This window comes from Rhyacophila brunnea, unplaced genomic scaffold (genome assembly GCF_057557595.1).
Source record: "Rhyacophila brunnea isolate RB1 unplaced genomic scaffold, BYU_Rbru_1.0 scaffold_7, whole genome shotgun sequence".
NCBI lineage: Eukaryota > Metazoa > Arthropoda > Insecta > Trichoptera > Rhyacophilidae > Rhyacophila > Rhyacophila brunnea.
The window spans coordinates 30,800,597-30,826,140 of NW_028233339.1; the positions used below are offsets into that span (position 1 = coordinate 30,800,597).

A 25,544-nucleotide genomic window follows, 5' to 3' on the forward strand; every position below is an offset into this window, starting at 1 on the left:
ATTTTCCCATTACGTTCAAACGAGCGTTTCATTAAGGGTGAGTGTAATAACAATAAGTATTAGAGACATCTAATGCCAGTATTACTACATATGAAATTAAATATAATTTATTAAAAATATAAATATATTATATAAAATATTCAATTAAGTGTGTACTACAAATTACTTTATAAACAAGTGCTAAATTTTATTTATCAGAGTACATATCGCAAGAAAATTGGGTTTTATTCTCTATGGCCTATGCCATTTCCGTTACCGGACGTCGGCAATCTTTATCATGTCTGCCTCCCGTCTGAATAGGGATGAAGAATAAAATTTAGCTCAGCTTCGATTACCACCTATCACCATTTGAATAATAAGAAGTTAAAATTATTATGGGCAATTTTAATATTGTGAAAGGTATATAAACTAGAAACTCCTTTAGGTATTATTATTCATAAACATACATAATTCGGAAACACCTGAGAAACATACATATAAAAAAAAATATTTATAAAAATCGAACGTTTGAATGTTAGTAAGCTAATTTCATCGTAAGTAATTAGGCAGGGTGCGGGTAGCTAAATTATTAAAGCATATTGGCTGGAATCCGATGGATGCGAGTTTACCATATTTTTTGCTAATATGCTTGTTTCTGAAGTATTTTCGAATTACGTATATTCAATAAAGAATATCACATTCTTAAATCTTGTAAATTATTCGTTGATAAAAAACAACTTATTAAAATTATCCATAAAACTATACCAAACGTTATTAAGAATACAATCGCTACAATAAGATAGTCTACTTATATACCTACAAATATATTACGTAAATGGTATTCTCATGTCTAAAAAAACGAATGCTTTAAAAAATATATATTGATTTTATTGTTTTAAGGTGGACCTAACATAGTAAACGTGATAATACGTCTTTTTAACTGTGAGTTTATCTTTTTATTAAAAAAATTAATTTGTATTGTTTTTATTAAAACGGTGTAAAGGTAATCTTTCAGTGTGTCGTAGTTACCCTCGTATATTGTAATTCTTATAGCAATATGTATCCGACACACCTATTAGACTTCACCTTAAGCGCATCATTCATAAAGCTTTGAAAGTAAGATAAATAAGTAGGCACTTTGTTATAGTATACACATAAAAACATGCTTTTTAGCATGAATAAAATTTCTCATACACACAATATTGCATTGCCTTCGTATGCTACTGTACTAAGTAATAATTAACTATGACTTTTTCTTAGCACATTTGTAGTAGGTAGGTAATTACAATTTATTTATTTTTATTAAATTTAATCACAATTATTATTTTCTTACAAAGTGTTAACTTGACAATTCATAAATGGATATAAGAAATGAAATAATACAGAGTTTATTAAATTTTCCACATTATTATCGTGGTTTTAATAAATGCTAAACGTAAAAAATATATAATGAGCTTAGAATGATGATTCTAATTTCAAGCAAGAGTAATCGTTCTATTTTTTAATATTAATTTCCGACGGATCCACAGTTTCAATTTCAACTAATCAATTTCAGCCCTCATAATGCATATTATACTATAATACAGATTCTATTCTCATTTGTATTATATTCTCAAATCCATTCAAATGTGTTCAAACTTATTATTTACGGCTAGTATTCAAATAATAAAATAAATTACAAAATATCTACAACAACATATTCAATCTAATATATAAAAATTAATATTTGTGTGTTTGTTTGTTCGTATTTAATGCGCAGCCATACCGTTCATCCGATTGCAATAAAACTTTGTAAACTTATTGCTTGCACTTGCGGGAAGAGTATAGGCTACACTAATATATAAAAATGAATGTCTGTCTGTCTGTGTGTCTGTCCCGTATGCGTTCCTATACCATTCATCCGATTGCAATGAAATTTTGGTAAGTGGTTGCATGCACACCCATGAAGGTTTCTGAATTAGAAAAATCATCATCTTCTTCTTCTTCTTCATTATATTTTCTTTTATTCGTATGGTTCCTATACCATTCATCCGATTGCAATGAAATTTTGGTAAGTGGTTGTATGTACACCCATAAAGGTTTCTAAATTAGAAAAATCATCATCTTCTTCTTCTTCTTCATGCTATCTTTTTTTATTCGTATGGTCCCTATACCATTCATCCGATTGCAATGAAACCTTCGTCAGTTGTTGTGGTAACACCCTCAATGGTTTTTGAATTAGTACAACCATCTTCTTCTTCTTCTTATATTCTATATTCTTCTATTCGTATGCGTTCCTATTCCATTCATCCGATTGCAATAAAATTTTCGTCAGTAATTGTGCCAACACCCGCGAAGGTTTCTGAATTAGTACAACCATCTTCTTCTTCTTCTTTTTCTTCTTCTTCATTCTATCTTCTTTTATTCGTATGGTCCCTATACCATTCATCCGATTGCGATGAAACCTTCGTCAGTTGTTGTGGTAACACCCACAATGGTTTTTGAATTAGTACAATTATCTTCTTCTTCTTCTTCTTCTATTCGTATGCGTTTCTATTCCATTCATCCGATTGCAATAAAATTTTCGTCAGTAATTGTGTCAACACCCGCGAAGGTTTCTGAATTAGTACAACCATCTTCTTCTTCTATTCTATCTTCTATTCGTATGCGTTCCTATACCATTCATCCGATTGCAATGAAATTTTGATCAAGTGTTGTTCTCACGCCGCAAAGGTTTCTGAATTGTTACAACTATTTTCTTTTTCTTCTATTCTATCTTCTTCTATTTGTATGCGTTCTTATATCATTCATCCAATTGCGATGAAATTTTGACCAGTTGTTGTGAGTACGCCCGCAAAGAGTTCTGAATTAGTACAACCATCTTCTTCTTCTTCTATTCGTATGCGTTCCTATACCATTCATCCGATTGCAATGAAAATTTGACTAAGTGTTGTGTTCACGCCCGCAAAGGTTTCTGAATTGATACAACCATTTTCTTCTTCTTTTTCTTCTATTCGTATGCGTTCTTATACCATTCATCTAATTGCGATTAAATTTTGACCAGTTGTTGTGCGCAAGCCCGCAAAGGTTTTTGAATTAGTACAACTGCCTTCTTCTTCTTCTTCTATTCGTATGCGTTCCTATACCATTCATCCGTTTTTTTGGATCCATCCGGAACTTTGGTGAGTTGTCGTGCGCACGCCTGCAAAGGTTTCTGAATTAGTACAACCATCATCTTCTTCTTCTATTCGAATGCCTACCTACACCATTCATCCGATTTCAATGAAACTTTGGTGAGTTGTCGTGCGCATGCCCACGAAGATTTCTGAATTAGAAAATCATCTTCTACTTCTATTCGTATGCGTTCCTATACCATTCATCCGATTGCAATGACATTTTGATCAAGTGTTGTGCCCTTGCCCGCGAAGGTTTTTGAATTAGTACAACCATCTTCTTCTTCTTCTATTCGTATGCGTTCCTATACCATTAATCCGAATGCAATGAAACTTTGGTGAGTTGTCATGCGCGTGCCCACGAAGATTTCTGATTTAGAAAATCATCTTCTTCTACTATTCGTATGCGTTCCTATACCATTCATCCGATTGCGATGAAACTTTTGTCAGTTGTCGTGCGCACACCTGCGAAGGTGTCTAAATTATTATTATATAAAATACAAAGTTTGTTGTTTGTTTGTTCCATCCAATTTTGATTTTTTTTTTTACTACATATTAATAACATTAATAACGTTTTCATATTTTGGATTCGATTTTAATTTAGTGTTCTTATGTTTGACCTTTACTCCTATTAGAATTATTTTCATATTGCCATATTGTATTACAAAGATATTTTAATATTAAAAAAATAATTACCTATTATTATTTTTCAAATATCTAAGATAAATATAACCACGAAGCGACCCTGTGCGAAGCCGGGTACTTCAGCTAGTAATATATAAAAATAACTGGATACGAGTTGAACTATCCAAGAACTTTAAGTAGGTATTAATTTTTTTATATTTGATTTCATTTCACAATATAAATCCAATCATTTTTAACGATTTTAACCGAATAATTTAATATACATAATAAACAATAATAAAAACAAACAATCATCTGAAAGTTTAATTATGTGAATTGAATTAGAGCCAATTCAATGGATCATTGCTTGCAGCAAGACATTTAATTGATGTTTCAAAACATGTAATCGATTGTTTTATATACTGACATTGTAAATTGCAGAAAAAATCATACAATTGTGCCTTTAGAGCAATTCACACAATTAAAAATAACGAGAACAATGATTCATGTACGCAGCTTCGCCTATTGGTTAAGTAGGTAATCTAATTATCATTGTTAATCTCATCCAGTGACATCTATTGAGAAATAGGTAAAAATGTTGTATTACGTAGGTATATATTATTATATAAATTACATTTATTTTAAATACTACAGAAATTAGCTACTCAATGTGGGACTTACTGGTCTCCAACAAACGTTTTCACTTCTCTATGTATGCATCAAGCTACCTTCATTGCCTAAATCATAAACATGCTTTGCCTCTTTCTATACAGTGAATAATATAAGTTTAGGTATTTTAACACATCCGTAGTTCTACATTCATTTCCATAAGCCCTGAAGAAAATACTAAAAACATTTTCGTGTTCTACCTGAAATTACCCAAAAAAAAAATACTAAAAATATTGTGGTGTTGATAGATTGAATGAAAACCCGAGTGCAAAAATAAAAATTATAAAACAACAATAAAAACTACAGCCTGAGCGGGTGAGCAAGGCATAGATAGTGCCCCTGGAATGAGACTACTGTTGCAATAAGATACTAGTCTAAAATATTATAACCCAATTTCCTTTTCAGTTTTATGAGCTGTTTATGATCGTCTCGCCTTGAGAAAATACTATATGGTCATAATACTAAGATTCTACATCTGTATACTCACAGAAACAAAGCTCAAAAAACGTAAAGCACTGATAATTTAAAATTCGAGAAATAATAATTCAATTTCCATGAAACACCACATTTCATAATTATTATTATTTGAATTATGTCTATATAGAAAAGTATATTTTTTAATTGTTTAATTAATTATTTATATAGATACTTACACTATTTATTATTTCGACATCATTCTATTGAGAGAAAAAAGTTATCTGGGGATGTGTACGGTCAATAAAGTTTGTATTCCTGTTATTTAACAAAATAATTAATTTAAACAAAAACAATGATTGACGTTTTTGCTTAATTTTCTTTAATTTTTAGAAGTGGAATCTTGTCTTTTAATATCTTACTTCTGCGTATACTGAGAGTAGGTGCCTGTAAATCTGTCCAATACAATACATGCACAATAAAAACATTTTGAGCCCTGGACAACATTTCGAAGATTGCTAATTTAAATTGTCATCGATTGTTATGTATATTTGATTCATAACCAATATTTTTATTATACTACCAAACTATGATAGTTTTACTCAAATTTGATAATAATTCATAATAATAATTTACCCTTGCCTTTTTGTAGGTATGAGTATAATATCGTCTTGGGGCAATCGTAAATGACATTTTCATTTGTGTAAACGCGTATTAATATTACACATATCATAATATTTAATTTTAATACTGTCTTATATTTCAATTTATCTAGACAATTAATCTTTTTCAATAGTTTTGTATTACAAAAAAAAAACTATGAAAAAAATGTTCTTTGATAAAATAAAAATAAATGTACTATAAAAAGTGATGAATTACATGAATTAAAATCTATTATACCTGAAATAATTTCTGAATTTCCCACATATTTAGCCTAATATTATGAATAATTTATATTCACAGATGTAGTATTTATTTCCCAACAGTAAAAAAACGATAAATAAAAAAATCAACGGGTCTTCCGATTTTTTTTAAATTTATGGACCATCGAGAGTTCGTTGAGCCAAAGATAGTGAATTTTAATTTATTTGTTCGATGGTTGAAGATAGTTAGTGCAATGAACGGTTTATGCACCTGAAGGAGGTGATATTATGTTTGCGATAGTGGACGATATAATCACTTCGCTACAATTGAATGTTGCTACTATTAATGCTATGGAAAAACCAATCTAGTTTATGGTATACAATAATTATAATATTATAAGATACTTTGATTATACGGATAGATGCTTATATATCAATGTTATAGACCGGTGTAAATTATATTTTTTTGAGTTTACTTAACATGTGTTGTGACCTAATCGTCGTCGTGGCATGACAATCTTCAAGTGTAGCAACCACTTTCAATTGTCAACAAAACATGTACTTAATAATATTATTGTTTTCACAACCTCATGTGACGATTTAATTCCCGTAACTGAATAAATTTACAAGTTGGTTTTTTTTAAAGTATATCTGTTTTTATCCAGGAGTCTGAAGCCAGTGACGTATTATATATTATATAAAGTACTTATGTGAAAAATAAAATGACATCAAGCTGATCAAGCCGCTTACATTTTAGTCTGTCACAATGGTCTCATAAAAATCTTATTCTTTCGTAGTAAACAGATAAATACAAAATATAAAAGTGACGAAAAACGAATTAATTGCGTAAATTTGTATACGTCATAATCAATTTTACCTCCATAACATATTTTTATTTTAATATCAGATGTTCATCTAAGGACCAAATCACACTGCGAGTGACTGTGCGATGCGGATTCTTGCAGTGCGCTCCACCACCGACATTGAAATAATGATGATTCTTAGCCCAGTCGCACATTGAAAATCGTCTCGACTGGGATATAGTCATAAATTAAAACTGGGCTCAATGCGCAAATAGGCAAGGCCTTGCTGGGACACCAACATCATGTATGCATTTGTGCCGGTGCAATAATATCTCTGGTGAATTTTTTGCTTGCTAAACCAGCTGTTTTTTTTTTCAAACTAAATTGTCACTTTTGACGATTTTTTTTGTGAATACCAACAAAATCACATCGACAAATTCGACGTGTTGCAGTCCGACAATGTAGATGTGTGACCGGGTTTATGAATTTTCGTTAAATATCTATAATCTTTTATGGAAGAAGTACCTTGTATTTTATATGTGATGATGTATACTTGTACCTATAGTATATACCGAAGTGTAGCTGTTTTTTTTCAAAGAATCCTCCATATTCTAACATTTTAGAACAATGGCAGGTTATGCTATCAGGAAATATTAGTCATTTGATAAAAATTCTTGTAAAATCCTTGACAAATAGGAAATATGATTGTCAAGTAGGTACTTATATGATTGAGGTCATTTAATTTATATAACTAATGAATGTTATCTTATTCAATACTGACAGTATTTAACGACCTTATTGAGGTACAGGTGATAATATTGGCTTTAATGCACACCTACTTGAGATTCATAGAGTGTTCCATATTATTCATCAATATTCAATTGATTTCTCCTTACTTGAATTACATACTTCAGAATTCTTATTGATGTCTTCGATCGATCAAGAATCATCAAGGCTGCAAAAGATAAATGGTGATAAAAAATCTGCGTCGCGATGGGAGGCATATATTATTATATAGAATACGTCTTGGGGTTAGGGGTTGAGAAATTAAATTACGGTTATATTCAGAAACAAACTATATTTATACCATTATTTTGTAGAGTATAATAATATGAGAAGTATGATAGAAAGAGTAAACAAACTATTTTTTATTCTGATCACATATATTGTATATGTCATATATGCTGACAATATATTTGCCATTTCTGATACTTCCAACGGTTATATCTTTCAAATATCGTAAATGATTTTCAAAAATACGTATTTTAAATAGAACTCATTAAAATGAAGCCACAGTCACTTCATTTGTGTAGCTCATATACTGACGCAATTCAGGATTATCTTACCCTGCCTCACGTGCCCCGCACTTTGAGCGAATTTAAGACTTTATCTGCTAGAGTTATTATCTGCTGATTCGTTGTTGAGTTATAGTTATTACCAGCGCTCCAAATGGAATATTTTACGAATCGGAGCGCTCGAAAATTTTCTGAGGATATTAACTTTTAAATTTTATGTGTATTTTATAAACATAAGTCCGCTAGATTTTTTGTTATATGGCATATTTAGCTCAGACGGTCAAATTATTTTGTTCACGAGACGGAGCGATAACTTTACAGATTTCACGAACCGGAACGGCGCTCCGGTGCGCTCCGGTCCATTTCGAGCCCTGGTTGTTACCGGTGCTATTTAAAAAAAAACACCCTAACTATGGCAGATGATATCGATTTGAAAGACTTATTTTCTACGTCAGCAATAATGAAAGTAATAGAGTGGAGTGAATCGCATTGAGTAGGCGGTAGATACGTATGTTATTCTTTTCTTTTGTGTTTCGGCGGTACCGAAAAACAATGGCGGGGCGCGCCACGCATCGCCGCCCTCTCCCACGATTCGTTAGCGCTACCACGCCAAAGGGGGGAGAGGTTACCGACGAAGTTACGATTCTCTAAGATGGTTTGGGATTTGCGAGATTTCAAAGAAACAGTTCATGCATGCATTACTAATTAAAAGCTGTAACAGGTAAAACTTTTTCAATTTCTGTCCACTACTTCCGTTTTCATGGACAGACACAGCGTGACAGAACATTAAAAAGAAATACGAGAGGTCGCACATTAGTTAGCTATCACAATATCACTATCGCGATCAGTGGTTCATATGATTGCGAGTGCCAACAACTTAATAATTCAAGAAAGTCGTTCCACATAAAAGCGTATCCACGATTAGAAGGAAGTTCCTAAAAGCCGGTGCTAGCCATATCGCCAGGGATCTTCTAGAGTCTAGCTAGACCACGGAATACATCTTGGAGTCATGCAGCAAGTATGCCTTCCCCGGAGACGTTTCAATCGTACACCTCTTCACCATAATAAACCGGAGGCTATTGAGTTCTATGAGAATGAGTTTGTTTGTGATTTTGTTTTTTAATATTCTTTAACTTTAGCCTTATGATTATATAATAAAATCTCTTATCTCCTCATCCACTTCAGAGACTTTTACGGCAGAGGAAATATAGCAGATGCATTTAATCTCTCCTCTCGTGTCTTGTAAACGACTACGTTTACATTCGAGACGGACACAACTCCGTTTGCTAGTGCCAGACTTTAGATCAGATTTTGGTCACATAAGGAACACTTGAAAAGCTTCGTCAAATTTTTTGAGAGGATGAAAATGAGCTTTGGTTTCCTCCCTAATTCTCAAGATCAGGATTGGTACAGGTTTTCTTCTTATGCAAGATATAAATACACTCCGCTCTATGCTGAGGGGTGGAGTCGAGTTGTGGAGAATGCTGCTGTCCGTCAAAGAAGAAAAATTAGGCAGATTTAAATAGCTATTAAAATAATAAATAAATAAATAGCATGTAATTTTTCCGCTAGTGCTGTCTGTATTGTTCTTCTAGTGCTTTATCACAAAAAAATTTACCTATTATTAATTCATTGGACTTTGTGTGAATTAAAAATTGCATAGATATGTATCATTTCAATAAAACAATAAGATGTTTTATCGCATAATTTGAAAATTTTAATGCAGATGGTAAATTTTAATTACAAACAATTATAAAAACAATGTTGATAATTTTTATCAACAACCGTCAAGAAAATTTTATTACCACGCGTGATTAATAATTGAAAGTGCTCGATACTTTCTATTCATATCAATGAATAAAATTGTTGACCAGTACCTAATGAACGCTCGATGGTAAATGATAGTGTAATCTCCAATGTATAATTAGTTTCAATGTATACGTACGATTAACCAAAATACACATGTGGTAGGTAATCGTAATACAAATAACGCAAACGATTTAAATTTGTGAATTAAAATATTCGACGCCAGCAAATTATGAAAAGTGTATAATTTCGATATAATATATCGATTATTTCTATCGTAATTCAAACATATAAAATGTATGAAAATCTGCGGCGACGTTGGGTGTTAAATTAAAATTAATAATTCTTTAGCAAATTTTGAATGGATCGCTAAATGCTTGCAAAAAGATTAGTATACCTACCGAGATAGTGTCGGTAGACGGAGATAGCTATAACGTGACACGTTCATTAAATTTCAAAGTGACTTTGGGTGTATGTAATGTGATTTTATTTGTTTAAACATATCAAATTCAATTGTATATTGTCTGTGAAATTCATAGAATGTCGTATTATGTAGTGTATAGGAGTATTTTTAGCAGATAAGTATCTGGTAGGTACTTAAATTTATTGCTTAATTGTGCGTTTACAAATTATGAAGCTCGCTCCAACTGTCAGTCTTCGCTACTGTCTTCGACAAGTTTGTAAATGATTTCAAATCAAACAGATTTAAAACCATTTTCAAAAAATATATACAGTATGCAAATATTACAACCGTAATATTTTTGCTATATCCTTATCACCTAATTAATAGCAACTGCGAAGTCTAGTTAAGCTTGCTCCAACTTTTTCTATCCTCCAGTTACTGCACTTCATTTACGCTTGTCTGCTACCCCCTTTATTTTCGACAAGGAAGATGTATATCGAAAGAAACATGATGTTCGTAATATTTGCATTTATCTAAAGCATCATTAGATTTTTCTTTCTAATAATAATTAGAGTTTACAATAATCGATCCACAAAAAATAGATATTATATAATACGTAGATTTGATACCTATTTCTAATAAATTAACAAAGTTTGGTGAACCGTTTTCATTACTACTACACTTAAAATAATATTTAGCGTAATTTTTATTCTACTCACAGATACTGGCCATATAATATTTGACGGAATTTATATTAGCATTAACTAAGAAGAATAGAGTTATGAATTCGAATAAATTTAATAAAATCTTCGATAAAGATGCCAATGGTAACAAATATAGAATGGTAATATGATATAGGCAGAGGAAATTTTAAAATTTGATTGAAATGTTGTGTAAAGTGGATTACATAATATTATTATCATAATAGTAGGTATGTATGTCAATTTTTAAAAGAAACTATTCTTTTATTTATGTTTAAACAATTTACCTTGTTCACTATGCCAATGAGAAGTGCGAATAAAATCATTTGTTTTAAAAATTGGAATTTGGCGAGGCAATAAATATTACTTATATCTGATTGGCGAGCGATGTAGATTATTGAAAGCATAGCGCTGCGCGGTTATTATATGCTCCACCTAAGTAGCAAGCAGGGAAAAAGAATGAATACAGTAAACACATAAAAATACATGTTGCTAAAATAATATGTATCTAACTATATACATTGATAATGATAATTTATGTTTGATTATATTTTAAAAGCTGCGATTAAAAATAACATTATTTAATCTATTCAACTTTTAAATGATGTTAAGTGAGATAAACTTAAATTTTCCCAAAGCGTTGCCAAAAATTGCATGTAAGATTAATGGCTTTTTATTGAATGTTTAATATATTATAATTTGTACCTACATACTTTATAACGGGGTAAGTAATGGTGAATAACCTTCTATTGTTCGATCGCAGTATTTTTGACTGGATGCGAAAGGCCGGTTAAAAACTACGAACAATTTTTCACATAACATATTAATTAAAAGGCTTTGATAATATCTTAGAATATAACCAATAAAAAATAATGCAATAATTAGCGGGTACAAAGAACAGTTAGGTTCACGTGTATTCGTCTGCGTAATATATTGTATATAAAATATAAACATTTTAAAATGTTTTATTATAAGTTTTCGTTTTTGGTTAGTCCATTATTACGTGTTATTATAATATAGGATAGTGTTCAATAAACAACTACTCCATGTGGCGAAAAAAACTAGTATAAATAATATTATATTAATTACCCATCGAATATATTATATTTTTCAAAAAGATAATAGTTCTGTAAATCTAATTATGTCTGTTTATGAAATTACACTATGCCAGAATTTACGTCGGAATTCAATTTTCGATATGATGTACCGATACAATCTTATACAGATTAATATGAGGGCTCTGGAAACAAAAACGGCAGTTTCCATTTTCGCAAAATGTTGGCGAGTCATTAAACATATCTTATATCTTTCTTATAGGTATTCTGAAAAAAGTATAATAACATGTTATATATTATTAGTATACAAACATTTCAAAATACTATTACATATTCATTATTCAAAAATTATGCCTATAAGAAAGATGCAAGACATTATTAATGGCCGCCAACATTGCGAAAATGCCGTTTTTGTTTCCAGAGCCCTCATATTAATATGTAGGTATCTGAATTTTTTTGTAACTAAATTCAAACAAACTTTAAAATTTAGCATTCTTTATATTATTGAATGTACATGTACCTAACCGATTTTTTTAACGGTACATGTTCAAACACGCGCGTTAACATCATTTTACTCCCTACTTCAATTATAGTTTGTCAATTTATGGCTTCGGCCGTATGTTGTAGTTTAACCACTGGGGAATGCCAAAAGAAATGGCGTATTTCAAAAAACACTACCTTATTCTTGGGTCAATAATTATTATAAAGCAATCATTATTCGTAGGATGTTTATCACACTTCAATGGTCAAACACATAGATTATAAATAGTATCTTTAAAATTATCTTCAAATGTGTTAATCTTGCCCATTTTTTGAATAATAAAATGCTTAATTCTTGTCAAATTTGGGATCACAGAGATTATCAATATAATTTGTATCGTAAATATTTCACTATAATAATGTCAACATAAATTATACTAATGTTTTTATAAATGCGTTTAAAAATTAATAAACGTAAAAAATCTTAACACCACTGCACATGCATGTACTGAAATATGACTAATATATTCTAAAACGTTAGAGCGAGAGGTTTAAGAGAATACTATTTTATGTAATAAAAATACTTTATGCAGTCATCAAATGTTTAAAATAAATATAAAGGATAATAAGGCTTCAAAATTATATAAATAGATTATCTACAACGTTTAAGGAATGTCCAGGATCATGCTTTGAAAATGCAATAAAAGCTCCATTTTGACCTATGCTGAGCATGTCCGCCCTTAATGCTTTGTAATATTGACGCCATCTATACATCAAGTTCATCATTCTGATTTAGATTACAGAAATGGTAATCATTTCTTGACGTAATTTTAAATCATCTCCGACAGTGTAGTTATTAGGAATTACTCGGATGAAGGACATTTGGGTCGGTAGGTTAATCGGTGAAGACCAGACCACTTAGCCGTCAAGCAAGATTTTTCTTATACTTACATATATTTCTTAGCATTTTCCAAATTATGTTAAACATGTATAATAATATAATTGAACCTCTCCTGTTCTTTGGCTACATAGCCAATAAGGAAAACAATAATTGGGAAAGCATCATAGACGGCGAAGAAGGCGAGGGTTGAAGCGAAAAAGGGAAGTCGCCTACACGATTGTCCGACCAAGTGAAGAATGTTACGGGTCTCTAAATGTTGTCAGCTATGCGGACGATGGACTTCAGGGATCGCTGGAGAGCCTGAAATAGGATTCTCAACATGACCAACAATCGTCGGATGGAGACGTCATAAATTTTTAATAATACTTTTAAATAAAATATGAGTTTTAAATGTATTCATTCTGTTAAATAGAACTACTATTTATAATAATGATACTGACACAATTCAAAAGAAATATAGATTATTAATAAATATTTAAATGTAAATATCCCGTTATAAATGTAGGTCAATCGCTGAATAAAAATATAGATGTCATAAAAAAGCTTGCCTATTATGAAACCGTAGACTGTTTACTATGGGTCAACAAAACTAAAGGTTCTTTTTAACGGCGGCTGAACTTGATTCATAATATTTGACAGGTGCAGGCCTTATTATAGCGAGATGGGTTTTTCCAATACATATTTAGATATTTCAATATTATTTTTATGTTCAAAATCAGGCCAAGCTATAAATACATAATTGACCTGCCAATTTGCAAAGTTTTGGTTTTCCTTATTAATATCCTTATAATGTTTTGTTACAAAAAATCGTATTAATTAAGGGCCTGCAGACATTTCATTTACTGGACTGCGATAAAATCACACTATTTTCAATTTTTCGTAGATTAAAAAATGAAATCGGTGGATAAAATCGGTTCTGATCGTAATTAAATTATATGAAATAAAATAACATATACCTACTTATTATAATTTATTGTTACCATTACTTCACAATAATATGATTTTGTGTTGGTGACTGTGGTTTTTTTTATAAAATGAGTTATCACCTGTTATTCACATAGGTATTTATAGATAGCTAATATGTATATATGTTTAAATCCTGTAAACAAAACATGGTATCGTAGAAACAATATTTATATAACATATGTGATGAATACGAAGTGATATTCTATTTTTTTAAATTATCGTTAATTAGATTTTATAAATTATGGTTTCAAATTTAATATAAGAAATGTTCAGATAATTATCTCAAATAGTACCTGCCAATCAATATACAATACATTTTGTAACACTTTGATACTTTCAACTTTCAACAAATGAAATTAATCAAAAACTTCTTCTTCATTGGCGGCTAACGTGCAATACACCTCACTATTCAGAGCTAGTCGTATCAGTTCACCAACGCCAAGAAAATCTCCTTCTACCCACGCTTCTGCTGCCGTTTAACTTCCCCTGCATTATGAGTTACAGTAAATCACACTTCTCAATGCGGGAAATATGACCAATGTATGCAGGCTTTCTGAGCTTGATAGTAGCTATAACTGTTTTTGTCTTAAAAGTTTATCTTAAAACTTCTTCATTGGTATATATGATCAGCACACAATATCTTCTTGATACAAATACATCTCTAAGCCTCCAGTTTTATTGTTGTCATTTCCTTTGATTCCAAAGTTTCGACTCCGCAGAATGGGTGTGGTGCAGCACCAGACCGCCCTCCGTCGAGTATATAGTGATATGTCTTGAATACAGAAGAGATGCTTATTGCCATCTCAATCTTATGGTCTGGATTCTAGTCTACGTGTAGATGGCAATCAAGGTATTTGATATGCTTCACCGTTTTCACAGGTCTACTCTCAATGTGCTTGTGGACATCTTCCTATTACCTATTTCCGCTGATTTAAATTTCGAATTATAAAACCAATGACCGGTTGGGTTTGATAGAACCAACTTTTATTTTATATGTGATATGATAGTATTTGGTAATATTGATAACCTCTGGATATTTTTTATGGGTATGCATACAAATATTGATGAATTAAAACTCAAAGCGATGATTTTGGTATCTTCATAAGGCATCAAAAGTGCCAAGTCACGATTTTATAATCAGCTTAACTAACACACTCCCCATCGGTAACCGATGTTGTACACGAAAAAGTACGCGAACAATTTAAGTGAGATATTAAGTAAGTTTGTTAGGTACGTCCGGAGTTCAAAAATCGAATTTCCGCTCACATATTGTATAGAATGGCGGGAAAAAATACAAAAATTAAATACTAATAATATTCGTAAAATTATTCATTAAAATTTGCACGAGATATAAATTTGATAAATCGAAAGTTTTGTCAAATTATTTCTCAAGAATACTAATTAGAATACAACGTTCACATCCCTTGCTGATACATTTACTATGTTGGTCATAATTTCTGTAATAATTTGCAGTTGCAATTGTGTTTGACGTTTCACTCATCACAATTTAGTTACAAGAAGTTAGTTAACTTTGATATAAAGTAACTGTCACAAATTTTTAGGAGAGTTTTAAAATTGGAATAGAAGGAGAGTAAAAGCTATAGGAGAAAATTAGTAACGCAATTACTAGGGATTCAATTAAATACAATGTATCTCATTAACAGTTACCTGTAATACAATACTGAATACGTAGGTATAATTAGAGACAAAAATTACATACATCATTATATTAGTTAGTTGCTACTTTTATTAGAAATTGTTTCTACATAGTGCTAACATTTTTTTAATATAGCGTCGATTTTAATGTGATTATTTTACTGTGAAAACGAAACGATTATACTGGAAGACAGTTGTATTTTTCTAAAAGAATACAACATTGCCTGGGTATGTATGTACTATTTACAGAATATTTTTTATGGATTAGATGGGTAGGAATCTACTTACCAATGCGCGGAGCTTTTTGCGCGTCGAGATGTGCATCGAATGACATCGGGGAACATCATACGGGTGGGAAAGCCACAAACCCGCTCAAACGTTATGAAAAAAATATATTATATTTCATTCAAAGGTAAACATCAAAGCTCTTGATCAAATTATTAATCACATAATATAAACAGAACAATTAAAATTATTTTATAGTAAGTATTCGAGATGTAAATGCTTTATTTTCAATAATATTTTTGTATGACTAAGTAAATAATAACATGTAGATTTGCACATTTCGTCACCTCAATACTACAGCTAAATAACTTGATGTTCGCTATTTTTGAGATAGCTATTGAATATAATTCTACATTTCTTTCTCTACAAAATGTTAAAACTTTAGGTACCTAAGTCAGAAGTTAGTGGGAACTGTATTCATTTTGTGTTTGAAAATATTAGATAACTTGAGATATCTACAATATTTTTTCATACCATTGAACATTATTTTAATTGTTCCCAATTAGACAAGCACAATTTTTCATTTTATTTTAAATAATAGTTATAGCCTAGATTTAACTTAAGTTTCAATTTCCCAACAATGACCAAATCAAAGTAAGTGTCTAGTTGTAGTATTGAGGGGACGATTTGAAAGAGATTAAAAACCCCATTGGTCACATTGCAACAATTAATATACCTACCTACTATACCTAAAATATCTCGCTCTAAAAATGTTCTGTAAATATAATATTTACAAATTTGGCAAGGTATATACAGTTTTGAATAACCACTCTGAAAATGTTCGTTGATCGAAATCTACGATTCAAAAAATATGCCAAAAACTTTTGTCATAGTTTTCTCTACCCGACTCGGATTTACACTTGAAGGGACTCTCTGGGGTAATACATAATAGGGGCTCCAAAAATCAAAGTTATTTAAAAGTAATTAAGAACAAGTTTATTTTTTTTCGATATACATATTTGCTTAATCGTAATATTTATTACGCATGTTCAAGTCGTAAAAAGAACAACTAAAATTCAACAGTAGACTTACCCAAAATATATTATTTGATTCGCCTTCAAATTGTACCTTAGTACCTAGGCCACTTTCATCCTTTTGTCAAAATCGTATCGTACAAAAAAGGCTTCATATTATATTGCGGAATCCTATTTTATATTATACTATCAATAATATATACTACATAGTTACCAACCTATTTATTGAATACTGTCGACCGATGGAAATTAAATCAATTATACGAGTACAATAAATTAGTTGGTTAATATTCCCACTCCAATTTTCGACAATCGACTTCACTTGAAGCAGTAATATGATAAATGTGATGGAGGTATCATTAATTTCTTTTGAGAAAAGAACGTGCAAATTTTTCCGCGAAACAAAAACAAAAGCTTGCGTCCGCGACTTTCTTCAAAAAGCTGCGCTAATTGTATTTATAACTCACCCATGTGTGTGGGACAGCGTCGCTGTATCAGATTCCGATACCAGAACCCTGGTGTGGAATCGTCAGTCTCGGCCAGGTGGTCAAACGATCAGCACGTCGATTGCTCTACCTCCGCGCGTATCTGCATTTCACAGACAAAAACAATACAGACTGAATAAACAATACGACACAAACAAAATGAAAAGATGTGTTACCTGTGCCCGCATACAGCGCGAACTTCAATACAATAAACACCTGTAAAAGCCACCTTTGGATTCAATCGGATAATGATAGTCAATTGTTTACAGTTTTTAAAATAATAATAACAAAAAATAACATTATTATTTTGTTTGTTTTGTTTTGTGGTGTTTCTTTGAGGGTTCTTCTGCCAGCATGGGGCTGATGATGCGTCATTTGGTAGTGGTATTTACTGTGATTACTGCAGCAAATATATCCTCAGCCAACCCGACCAGAGGGAGACATGCAGATCTTGGTGTGTAACTCAAATTTTAAATTATCTCTACACTTCTGAATGAGACAATAAACAGTAGGCTATATATAACATGAAATAACACTATTTCGATTGCCGGTTGATTTAATTTTCTAAACGATAAGAATCTATCGATATATTTTCCTACATAATAGTTATATAGGATTAATACAAGTATTATTGGATATATTCAGAATTAAGGGATGTCTATGAATGTTTTTTTAGTTATGTTAAGACTAACATACTAATGAACTGTTAATATTAAATTTGCTCCACCATAATTCACGGTATAAATTATTATCCAAAGCAAAAACGAATCTTAAGAGAATAAATTTATGTAAATTTGTTTAAGGGTTTACTTGAATAACTACATATATTCAATAATATTTACCTCTGAGGTGAACTAAAGGAATTATTTGAAAATGTATCATGTTTCAATTTTGTAACAAATTTCCATTTGCAATAATTTATTATAAAATCTCAATGTATATTATAAAAAGTATCTATAAGTAGTGGCAGTAAAAGGTTATATTTAAATATTAAAAAGTTAAAGGCTATTTAATTAAATTAAATATACCTACATCACCAGGCATTTATACATTACACATGAAAAAGGTGATATAATTAGCGTTATTACATATAAATGTTGAATTTAGGAGTACAAATATACTTTAGGTGCCTAGTACTTTTCATTGTACCTTTAATTAGCAAACGGTCGTTTATTAGTAATATTAATCGAAATTTGTAAAGTAAGTATATTGAAAGGTGATCATTAAAAGTCCCTACACTGTTACAATTGTTACATTCAGGTGATTATCTTTTTTTTAATTGTGATTAATATATAATACTCCATCAAAAATTTACAAAGACCTTAGTGATATTCTATATTATAGAGCATATTATTTTTTTCTTCGTTTAATTAGCTTGCAGTTGCACTATATGGTATAAAAATCATATTTTGTATAAGTAACCTAATTATTTTCTTTTTTTTCTAATCAGCTGTTTAATTTTTGACAATCAATCATGTCAACTATGTCATGGTTATGAAAATTCAAGCTTCAAAGTAAAGTAGGTATTGCAAAATATTTACAACTTTTTTCCCACCCATTGATTCGGCGGGTTGTGAAGCAACGTTATATTATTTTAAAGATAACATAAGAATAACGCGTTCGTTTCATGTAAAAAAAAAACTATGCGGCTTAAGATTGATAATAATAAGACCATTGTGCAAAACAAACACTAAATGATAGTGAAAATCAAACCATTTTGTTTCGCTGACAAAAACGCGCATTTTTATAACAATACAATGAACATTTTTTTTGTTATTGTTAATTATGGAATAATTACTAAATAACTTTGACAAATATGTCAGCCATAAATAATCAATGATTAATATTAATTATAAATGAATAATTGAACGATGAATGTGTTTAGTTCATGAATATTATTATATTGATATCCGAGGCTAACATGTCGGCTTATAATGTCGTGGATCCCAGGTTTGAATCCGGGATCTGGCAAATACACATAATTGTTTTTCAATTTGTGTATTGAAACCAGAGTGTGGACCTAATAGGTTAATCAAGTGACTAACATTCATTTCTCGTAAAAAGAAAAATCTGTTAATACAAACGTCCATTCTGTAGAGGCCCTTATGATCTTATTAGGATCGGACATGGTATAAAATAACAAAAAAATACCTATTCATGTCACCGTAATATAAATATAAACATGTTTTACAGAAGCATGATATAGCCGTGATTTACAAATAAATTGAAGTGTATCAAAAATGAGTAAAATCATCAATAATATATAAAAACAACGGCCTTTTTACCTTGCTAGACATTTATTCGATATCAATCTGTCCTCCTACAACCACAACGCATTTATGTTTCTCCTTACCCATACAACTAGAAACCTTAAGATATTTTATTTTAAAATCATACTGTATATTATTATATATTTAAATAAACAAGTATATTTGTAATATTTGAAATAATTTATATAATATTTGAAATAATTTATAATTTGAAATATAGGTACAGAATACAATGAAATTATACATATTACCCACTGGTATTTTGATTTATAATTACATGAATTTAAAATACACTACAATACGTTTTGGAAACATTTACAGTAATTTAAAGTTGCTTTAAAATAACGGTTGTGAAAATGTCCAAAAAGGATTTACGCTAATGAATTAGGAGGCGGTGTATTTTATTTAAGTTTTTACAATATAGATGAAATGGCACCTGTGTTTGTATATATCATCGCGATAACTCGAATATTTTTTTAATATATTTTTAAAATTAGCATACTTATATGTCTGACCATAAGGATGGGCCAAAAATTACTACAAATATATATGGAAAATGCGAGGTATAAATTTGATTACTATACTATTATACCATAATATATAATCACCAATATCCATATTTTACTGCTCCATTACTCCAAACAAACGTAATTATCCCACATATTGAAGTAGATAAATAAGATATAAATGTATCTGGCTATTGGTTCTCACACATACCTACATTATAGTAATGATAGAAAAGACTACTTTACACATTTATTTAGTTATAAAATTTTATTTCATAGCATCTTTTATTATACCATCATTAGCCGGAGTCGATCCACTACTGGATGAAAGCCTCCTCTAGTTCATTCCACTCTTCTCCATCCCTAGTTCTTCGCTGGCACATACGTCCAGAGATCTTTATTGGTTCGATTATCCAGCGAATTTTAGGGTGTCCTTGTGGTCATGAAGTGCTCCTTGGATATTATAGCATTTTCCTAATGGTTGACATATCCCACCCATTGCCATTTATTCCTTATCCATTGGTTTTTGTGGTCTTTCCGCGTTATGCCCAACATGCACCTTTTCGTGCCACGTTGCGGTACTCGTTTCATTTTAGGATTTCTCTTACTTTACACATTCATGTGTCACATGTAGGTATGCGTGAGCACTGGTAGGACACATTGGTTGAATAATGGTAGGTCACTTTTGAAGATACTATTCAGACGCCCAAACAAGCTCCATGCCAGTTTGGTTCTATGAGCCATCTCATCAAATACTTCTGAAAATAAATCTGATTCAAATTACTCGATAACTTTCTTTCGTAGGTACTTTTTATTAAAACTTTGTTATATTAACCAATATGTTATAAAAACCTTACATGAGAGTTTCCACGTCAATAACATTTATTTTACATTTACATAATATTTACTACATTATTTATACAAAACATCAGTATCTAAAATTTAACTTGATTAAATAAGAAATATTATACAGTAGAAATCTTATTTTTATGTACCGATTACCTTTCTATTAAACTAAATTCACCACAAGCGCGGATAGTTATAAAAATAAACAAGTCATATGTATATTAAATGTGTAAAAATGATAAATATTCACCGTATTTATTGATTTTCATGTATGAAATATTATGTCTTGTGGCGTAGTACCTGAGTAATGGTTTTAATTGTCGGTAGAAAAGCACATATCTACATAATTTGATGACCCGCGTAAATTGAACTCGTGAAAAAACAGTTACCCATATTGATAGCTTCACAGCGTCAAAAATGTGTTCAGTCTATTCGCTATACCAGTATAATGTCTTATCGAAGAAACATTTTGTCGTCGATAATAAATAATAGTGAATATTATATTCCAGAACAATATATTACATTTTTTATGTTTTTATCCATCTAACGAGTTAGAAAACTACATTACGTCAAATAACTATACATCACCCACAAGCTTGTCATTGTGTTTTATTTTTACCATGTCTACTCTAAACGGAGCATATAGACAACAGTGTAGATTTTAGAAGGCGTGTAAACAGACATGCTGCCCTCGTAATCCAGTGCGCAAGGTGCTGTCCTTACATCCGAGGATTCCGAGTACGATTCCCGGTGAGGTTACAATATAAAACCACTTAAAAATAACAACTATAAAATTATACATAAGCACACTAAAAATTTTGCTATTATCAACAATCAAATAGTAAAATTAAACTTACTAACTATTTAAAAGATCAGAATTTTACTGTGTCACCAAATTGTCAACATAAGGCTCTATATTTGTCAGCAGCATTCTTAAATCTCTGTGGTCAATTATATGCATTAGTGTTCCTGTTTAGGTATTATTCTTTAGCGTCTTCTTAATGCCTTCTTGCTCTTAAATGTCTTCTACCTGCATCTGGAGCTAGCAGTGAGCCCCAGATCTAGCGCTCATATTATAATAATAAGATTTAGACTATCAGAATATTGAACTGATTGCAGACATTGATTGGATAAAGTAAAATACTTTGATTTTTCTCATTCGATGAGAAGCGTAAAGACCACCCAGATTACAGGCTCACCCTATGCTATTTTGGTCTATGGCGGGTTATTTATAAAATAAAATAATAACACTATTATCTTTATCGAGATGTCAGTACAATACACTGTGCATACATTACGTTATTAAATATTCGTAATTATACTCCAAAATAAAACACAATACATGAAAAAAGCAAGTTCATTGTTTTCCAGGAAATAAAAATTAAATAAATACGACCATGAATTTTCATTCTTGATTATGGTATTAGTTAAGCTATAAAAAATATCTATACCTCTTTATCTGGCAGTTTTTGTAATAGAGACGTTAAAAAATATAACTGATGCTATATTTACTTCAACATTATATAGATATCTGCTTTGATATATCGAGTATTATGGCAAATTAAGTGTAGTATTTCTAAGTAAATATCTCAATATTAGAATATGATTGCATATACGTAGGTACGTCATTATATTTACATGATGCTCTATGTAATAATGTACTGCCACAATTAATTGAACAGAATTAGCTTACAGTTTTGTCAAAATTATATTAAGATTAGGAAGTTTTCTGTTTTATATAATTTTACAATAATGCTTATAAGCACATTTTCAGGATTTTTGGAAAACTTATTAATATAATTAGCTATTGCCATTAAAATGGATAGAACCTGTCCTATATTAAATTAGGTGAATTTAAATTACTTTATAATGTACTGTGGTTAACGTAAATAATTAATAAACAGTTTCTCTATCTATATCGTGTTATTTCAAACCACTATTCCATGTATTTTGCGCATGTTTATGTATAAATTTATTTCTTAAACACGTAATATGAAGATAAGGTTATTTGTTTAAGAGAGCAGTACCTATACCTAAACAATAAAAAGAAATCAAGTTTTCTAACATTCTTAAAACTAACGTATAGGTACTAAGTACGTATGATTAATAAAATAACTCGATAATAATCATGTTTTTAGACATGTATTCAAATACACGATAATTAAAAATAAGTTATTATTTAAAAGTATCATTAGTACGAGTATATACGATGACAGTCTAACTATAAATAAATTTGCAATTATTATACTTAAGTTTTCGAAAATATACTTACAAAAGTAAAATATCTGAGCATGTAAAATCGGGCACCTCGTGTGTGCTGCTGATATATAAGCAAGTTTTTTTTTACTATACTATTTTTTTAATTTGGGGCGGAATTATATTTTAGTACCTACATAGGTATGTGTGCCCCTCGCGGCAGTGATGGACTACAGGACTACACAATAAAACTTACACAAAACTTCGTTAGCATTGTATGTATAGAAGGTAAATTCATTTGTCAACCCCAGTATAAAACCAGTATAATACTGTAAACAGTGTAAACCTTAGAAAACGTTATTTGACTGACTGTTTTGATGAGGATAATCGTAAAGTAAAATAGAAATATAGGTACCTATAACAATGATACACTTTATATTAGAAAAAAATGTATACTAAACATTATTTATACTTATTTATATTTCGATACACCCACGATGGCCGCGCGGCTTAAGCGTTGGCCTATTGCGTCGTGGGTTCCAGGTTCGAATCCGGGGTCTGGCAAATAGGTACACATATTATTGTTTTTCAATTTGTGTATGAGTCAGAGTATAGACCTAATAGGTTGAGCAAGTGGCTGACATCCATTTCTCGTAAAAACAAAATCTGTCAATACAAACCTCCATTCTGTGGGGGCCCATATGATCCTATTAGGTTCGGACATGGTCGAAAAAAAAATATTGCGATAATAAAGTAAGGGAACTATGCATTATAAAATTATATAATCAGTTAGGTAAGTATCATTGTTTTTTGTGTTTAAGATTTCAATCTTCTAGACATAAGTAATCAGAAACCATAAGAATAAAGAACGCCCTTAGCTGTATTTTCTTGAAACACATAACAAATAGGTACCTACCTGTCTACTAATAACGAAACTATCAAACTAACCTTATACGTTCGTACTTAAGACGTATTTTTCCTTTTAGCAATTTTAATACTAAGTCACATAACGAAGCATTCTGGAAATAACTAAACCTCTGATTATCTTAGCCGAATATGGCCGAGCCAGGGCACAAATGAATAGGACCCCACAGAACAGATTAATAAATAGAATTCCGATATACTATACCCCAATACACTACATTTTGACGAATGGTTTTGAATGTGTGAGTGTCCTACAAAAATGAACCACACATAGACGTGCAGTAGTGTGTGTTGCAACTTTCAAATACACCAATATTGAATGAGCGTCAGGACGAAGGAATGGGGTATTCTTGACATGTGTTTATTTTTATCCCATATTCTTCTACACTCGAGTCAGTTGCCCATTACTCCACACCCGTTGGGTATTTTACTTCCCATTCATTCTGTGTTCCCTGCGCTTACCCTACCGGCTGTCTGTTCTGACTGTAACAGTTTTATGGCAGGATTATCGTTTAGGTCATAACACCAGTTGACATAAACCGCACCTACTTTCCTTAAATATTGAATGCGCGTTTAAGTGACAAACTTTAATGGATATTATGAGACTGACAAAACTATTAAAAATAACATATTTTTGAACACGTGTTTAAGTTTATCCCATATTTTTTCACTCTCGAGATCCGTACTCTATTATACCAGACTCGGTAGGATAAGCCAGGTCTCATTAATTTTGTGTTCCTTGTGCCAAGCAAATCTAGAGGTTCTCGAAGAATGGGTAAGGCTAGGGTCGAGTACAGATAATAAAAAGCCCTTAATAGACTAAGAACAATATTATAAGACATTTGAGACCAAGGTTATTGGAAAAAACGCGTCTTCAATAGAGATAGAACCTAAATGTATGAAATTGGTGTAAGCATGATCTCTGTTACCGATTAGTGATTAAGTTAGCTATACGTGACTTCGCACAGCAGGTTCAAATTTTGAAGAGAACTTCACATTTTTATACTATGATATTCCACTGTAATATCAGATTTAGTCAATTACATTTTGTAATTATTATAAATATGCTGATATTGAAAAAATTAGCTTTGAATAGGATTCATAGAATTACATAGTATATAATTTAATTCTACTTCAGTTTGACATTTCACACATCTTACATATTTTTGCCAACATTTAAAGATACACTTTCGAACAATATTCTATTAAACATATATAACTTTTGAAAACACTCGTGAGAAAATATAGCCAATAGAAAAAATCAACGTAATTGACACGTAACTCAATTTGG

General features: G+C 30.8%; 2 protein-coding genes across 2 annotated transcripts in view; one reads left to right on the forward strand and one right to left on the reverse strand.

Moving 5' to 3' along the window:
- Positions 1 to 17,614, reverse strand: part of LOC147064710 (DNA oxidative demethylase ALKBH2-like) — a 318,791-nt gene extending 301,177 nt beyond the window's left edge. The window contains exon 1 of the mRNA XM_085958337.1: positions 17,494 to 17,614. The gene's annotated coding sequence lies outside the window, so the exon portion shown is untranslated. The remainder of the gene's footprint in view (positions 1 to 17,493) is intronic.
- The window catches only part of LOC147064713 (uncharacterized), a 79,551-nt gene continuing 71,564 nt past the window's right edge, over positions 17,558 to 25,544 (forward strand). Inside the window, exon 1 of the mRNA XM_085958334.1 lies at positions 17,558 to 17,965. Coding sequence (XP_085814460.1) covers positions 17,866 to 17,965 — 100 coding nt within the window. The 5' untranslated portion in view covers positions 17,558 to 17,865. The remainder of the gene's footprint in view (positions 17,966 to 25,544) is intronic.